Raw genomic sequence first — 4,293 nt, forward strand, 5'->3', positions numbered from 1 at the left:
CATGTGATAGTGACGCATTTATATTTTTATTTACTTCGTAATATATTTTGTTCTAAGAATAAAAATAATTATTCAGTTTAAATTCAATTAAATAAAGAACAGACGCTTAAATTTTTTTAAAAATGCGACCTTTCTGTTTACATTCAAATTTTTAATTAATTTTTTACTATAATTTAAATTTAAAAAAAGTGTAATTACGTATAAAAATATAATTTTTCAAATCAGTTTATTAAAATAAATTTCCTTGTTTTTTAAAAATTTCATTCTAACAGAATTTAAATTTTTCCCGCTTGAATTTTAAAATCCGGATATTGTCGCTCAAGTTCGTTAGTCACCGGACTGCTTCGGTTGCCTCCGTATAATTTGAATTAAAAGTTCGTTAAAATATTCTATGGCGTATTCTGAGCGATTTTAAAAATAATTACAAGTGTTTTCAAAGTAATCAGTAAATAATCAAATGTAAAAATGTCAAGTAAAATGAAGAAAGAATGTCATAATAAGAGCTATGATATTATTTGTGACATCCGTCGTGGTGAAACTAACAAAGTAATAGAACAAATAAGAGAACATGGTCTTCAGTACTCGCCATCATGGTTACAAGGTTATGTTTTATTGCGGGAAGCTTTGATAAATAAAAATATAGCGGTAGTTAAGTTCCTGTTATCAAAAAACCCAAGAGTAAACCATCATAACAATCTAGCAACTAATACTCCGCTGCATCTAGCAGTTGTCAATGGGTACAGAAGCATCGTCAAGGAATTGCTGGAACGAGGTGCTGACATAAGAGTCGTAAATTCTCAAGGTAAAACTCCACTTGATCTTGCCGTTGATAAAAAATTCTTATCGATAATTGAATTAATTATTAATAAAAATGTAAATGATGATCTGTCACTTACGTTTTCTAAGTTGGAAGATCATAAATTGTTACATATCGCTGCTAAATCTAGCGTAATTATCGTTAAGAAATTATTAGCTAAAGGTCTTGATGTTGATTCGGTCAGAGATGGAATGACTCCCCTTCATCGCGCGGCTCAGAGTGGCTGCTTGTCGGTTGTCAATTGTCTTATAAATAACAAAGCGGATGTCAATGCCGTATCAACTAATAAAAGTTATCTTGGATACTCAGTTCTTCATTTTGCGACAGATGCTGAAGTTGTTGAGCTGCTCATTAAAAATGGCGCTCGTGTCAATGGAACCCGTAATGAATTATCGCCACTTTGCTGTGCAATAAAAAGGTGCAACGATGACCAAGTTGTCAAAGTTTTGCTGAGCAATGGGGCCAATGTCAATGCTGTAGTAAAAAACAAACTTACAGCACTCCACTGTGCTGTCACTCACAAAAAAGAAGCTGTAGTTGAATTGCTACTAGACCATGGAGCGGACATCAGTGTCAAAGATAACGAAGGTCGCAATATTTTGAATTTTGCGTATGGCTGTTATACGTCATTAAAAATATGGGAGATTCTTGTAAATCATGGAGCTGACGTTAACGCATTAGATGAATCGACAGCAGAGAATAAACAATCGTTACTCCATAAAGCGGTCAAGCACAGGAGAGTTGATTTGATTCAATTTTTAATTGATAATGGCGCTGATCTAGATGCTGTTGATTCCACAGGAGTTACGCCGATATTTTATTCAATAAAAGAGTACTTCCCTTCTCGACTACTTACACTGACGTTACTCCTGGATGCTGGTGCGGATGTAAATTCCAAGGATTTGAAAGGCAGAACTCCACTTCATCTTGCTTGCAAATATCGCCGCGTTGATGAAGCTAAGATTCTTCTTAAATTTGGCGCTGATATAAATGCACTGAGCAATAATAAATATTTACCTGTTCATTATTCCGTATCAAAATTAGTCAATGGTGTAGAAAATGAAACTGAAGTTATGAATATAATAAATTCATTGGATATTATAGATCATATTAATAAGCACGCTGCTCTTCTGAGGACGGCGGGTCTGCCTGTTGGTAAAAAATATCACAAAATGAATGTCGTTAAATGCTCATGCTGCAAAGAGAAGTTTGATTTTATTCGCGATTTTACTAACGAGCTGAAAAATTTAAGGAGTAGTTACATCACTTGCAAAATCACATTTCATGATCTGCTTACTAAAAGCGTCCAAGAGTTAGCTGTCTACAAAAAAAACCCAGCGATAATGAAAGCTATTGAATCTGTTGATATTTTGAAAAATTATCCTTATTACGGGGGTTTAATCAAACGTAATTTATTCGATGCTTCAATCAGAGCTGAGTTAATTAAAAAAGCCAATGAACTTGATGTCTATCGAGTCTTCCCAGAAATTCCGATCGATTGCTCAGATCACATTTTTAAATTTCTCCATAATAAGGATTTTAAAAATCTTATTGATGCTTTGTAAATTATTTTTTTTTTATTTATATAGACTATCAATTGAAATTTGTTACTCGTTGCTGGCGACGATTATTTTTTACTATAATTTACAAAGTTTTATATTTACATATTATTTATTACCAAGTCATGTTTTCTTTATGTTAATTAATTAATATTTAATAATTATTGTCAATTATATATTTTTAATTAAAAGAATCCATTAGTCAAATGATTCTATTAATTAAAATTTTAAAAAGTATTAGCAAGAAAAATTTTACCAAAAAAAATTAGAGCCCTGACGGTTTGAAGTACTGACATATATATTTATAATAAATTTAAATCACTTTTTCTTATTTCTTTAATTAGAAAATTTATAAATAAAAAAATTGTACTGATAAAATTTAGCGACAGTTATAATTAAGTCTTTTATATTTATATATTTATTACGAATTTATGTTTTCAATTATATGTTTCTAATGCAGATTACTAGTAGTTGAATAATGATATCAATTAAAATTAAAACAAAGTATTAAAAAAAAAAAAAAAACTAGTACCTTGACAATTAAATGTGATACTAAAATATAAGAATCTATTAATTTGTTGATATTTGTGATAATTATTCAGTGATTTAAATAAAAAATGTTCAATATTTTAATTAAAGTCTACACAATTATTATTATTATTAGTTTTTCTTATTTTTTAAATAAAAAGTTTAGTAAAAAAAAAAAAAACAAGATGTTTTATCGTGTCTGAAGGCCGACCTTGGCGGTCTCCAAACCAAGGAACGACTACTAAATCGGCAGGTCCTTTCAACAGTGGATCCTTCCCATGCTGCCCATTAAACCGAATATATCTTCATATATATCTCCAGATATCTACACGGGAATCAATACCACCCATGATTACAACGTACGTGCACTCTGCAATTAAAATAAAAATAAAACATTAATACTTCAGCATTGTCATTTATTATGTATCCGTACGAGCGAGACGAGCACTCGTTGCTTCCGTGTCTGATTAGCCTCGACACGACTTACCGAGCGTGTCAACTCGAGGTCCTTAAAACTATCGATTCTTTTTATTTTTTTATTCTAACATTGAATGTTAAATTAAAAATTTATCTCTAGTACATTTGCCTCAGACCTATTATTGTTATGCTTTTATGGAAAAAATTATTGCATCATAACAACAATGAGTTTTTTCGTTTAATTATCAGCGAAATAAAGTCCGCTCTTATTTACCCTCGAGATTTAACAAAACATTTATCATTTATTCATTTTTTCTTTTATCCAGACCGAGTTTCCGATGAATAATCAATCAAAGTGGAGAATAATGAACGCATTGATATTGATGACGCATCAACTTCTTACTGTTCAATCGCGCATCAGTAAACAAGGACATCCGCTAAGAAGAAAATACAATTAAATAAATAAGATAAACTAATTCAACTTTTTAGCTAAAAAATTTTTAAGTTTATTTTTATCGCAAACTTATTATCGGTTTAAAGTCTACATAATTTATATATTTAGTTTGTTTTATCATCAGTCTTGACATTGCGCGCCAATATCATTCTTTTTTTACTGAATCTTCTTTGTCTTCTTCACGACCTACTCTTGTAAACTCGTGCCAAAAAAAATAACCCAGTAACTTAAAATTACATTTTCAGTCTACTCCATAATTTTTAAAGCCATAACATAAACAATTAATTTGTATAAACATAACATCACTTTAAGTCTTTACTATGAGTCAGATTAAATAGAAGCTGATGCATTCGACTCCATACAGCGTTCGTTGCATTACATACATTGTATGCAGCCAAGCAAGCGAGTGAGACAGCATATATATACATATATATTACCCACGAGTTGCTTCTCTCTTTCTAATACGTCATATATTTTATCTCTGTCAGTTGACATGACGCAGAACTTCGCTAGCAGCA

At 30.8% G+C, this 4,293-nt stretch overlaps 1 protein-coding gene across 1 annotated transcript; it reads left to right on the top strand.

The window, feature by feature from the left end:
- Nucleotides 1-88: 88 nt before the first annotated feature.
- LOC130667596 (putative ankyrin repeat protein RF_0381) lies at nucleotides 89-2,902 on the top strand. Its single transcript, XM_057469270.1, has one exon. The coding sequence runs from the start codon at nucleotides 466-468 to the stop codon at nucleotides 2,380-2,382; it is 1,917 nt and encodes a 638-aa protein (XP_057325253.1). The 5' UTR covers nucleotides 89-465; the 3' UTR covers nucleotides 2,383-2,902.
- Nucleotides 2,903-4,293: the final 1,391 nt, after the last annotated feature.

The sequence above is a fragment of the Microplitis mediator genome, chromosome 5 (assembly GCF_029852145.1).
Source record: "Microplitis mediator isolate UGA2020A chromosome 5, iyMicMedi2.1, whole genome shotgun sequence".
Classification (NCBI taxonomy): domain Eukaryota; kingdom Metazoa; phylum Arthropoda; class Insecta; order Hymenoptera; family Braconidae; genus Microplitis; species Microplitis mediator.

Coding starts and splice junctions, on each gene's coding strand:
- LOC130667596 (XM_057469270.1), top strand. CDS start 466: ATGTCAAGTAAAATGAAGAAAGAATGTCATAATAAGAGCTATGATATT.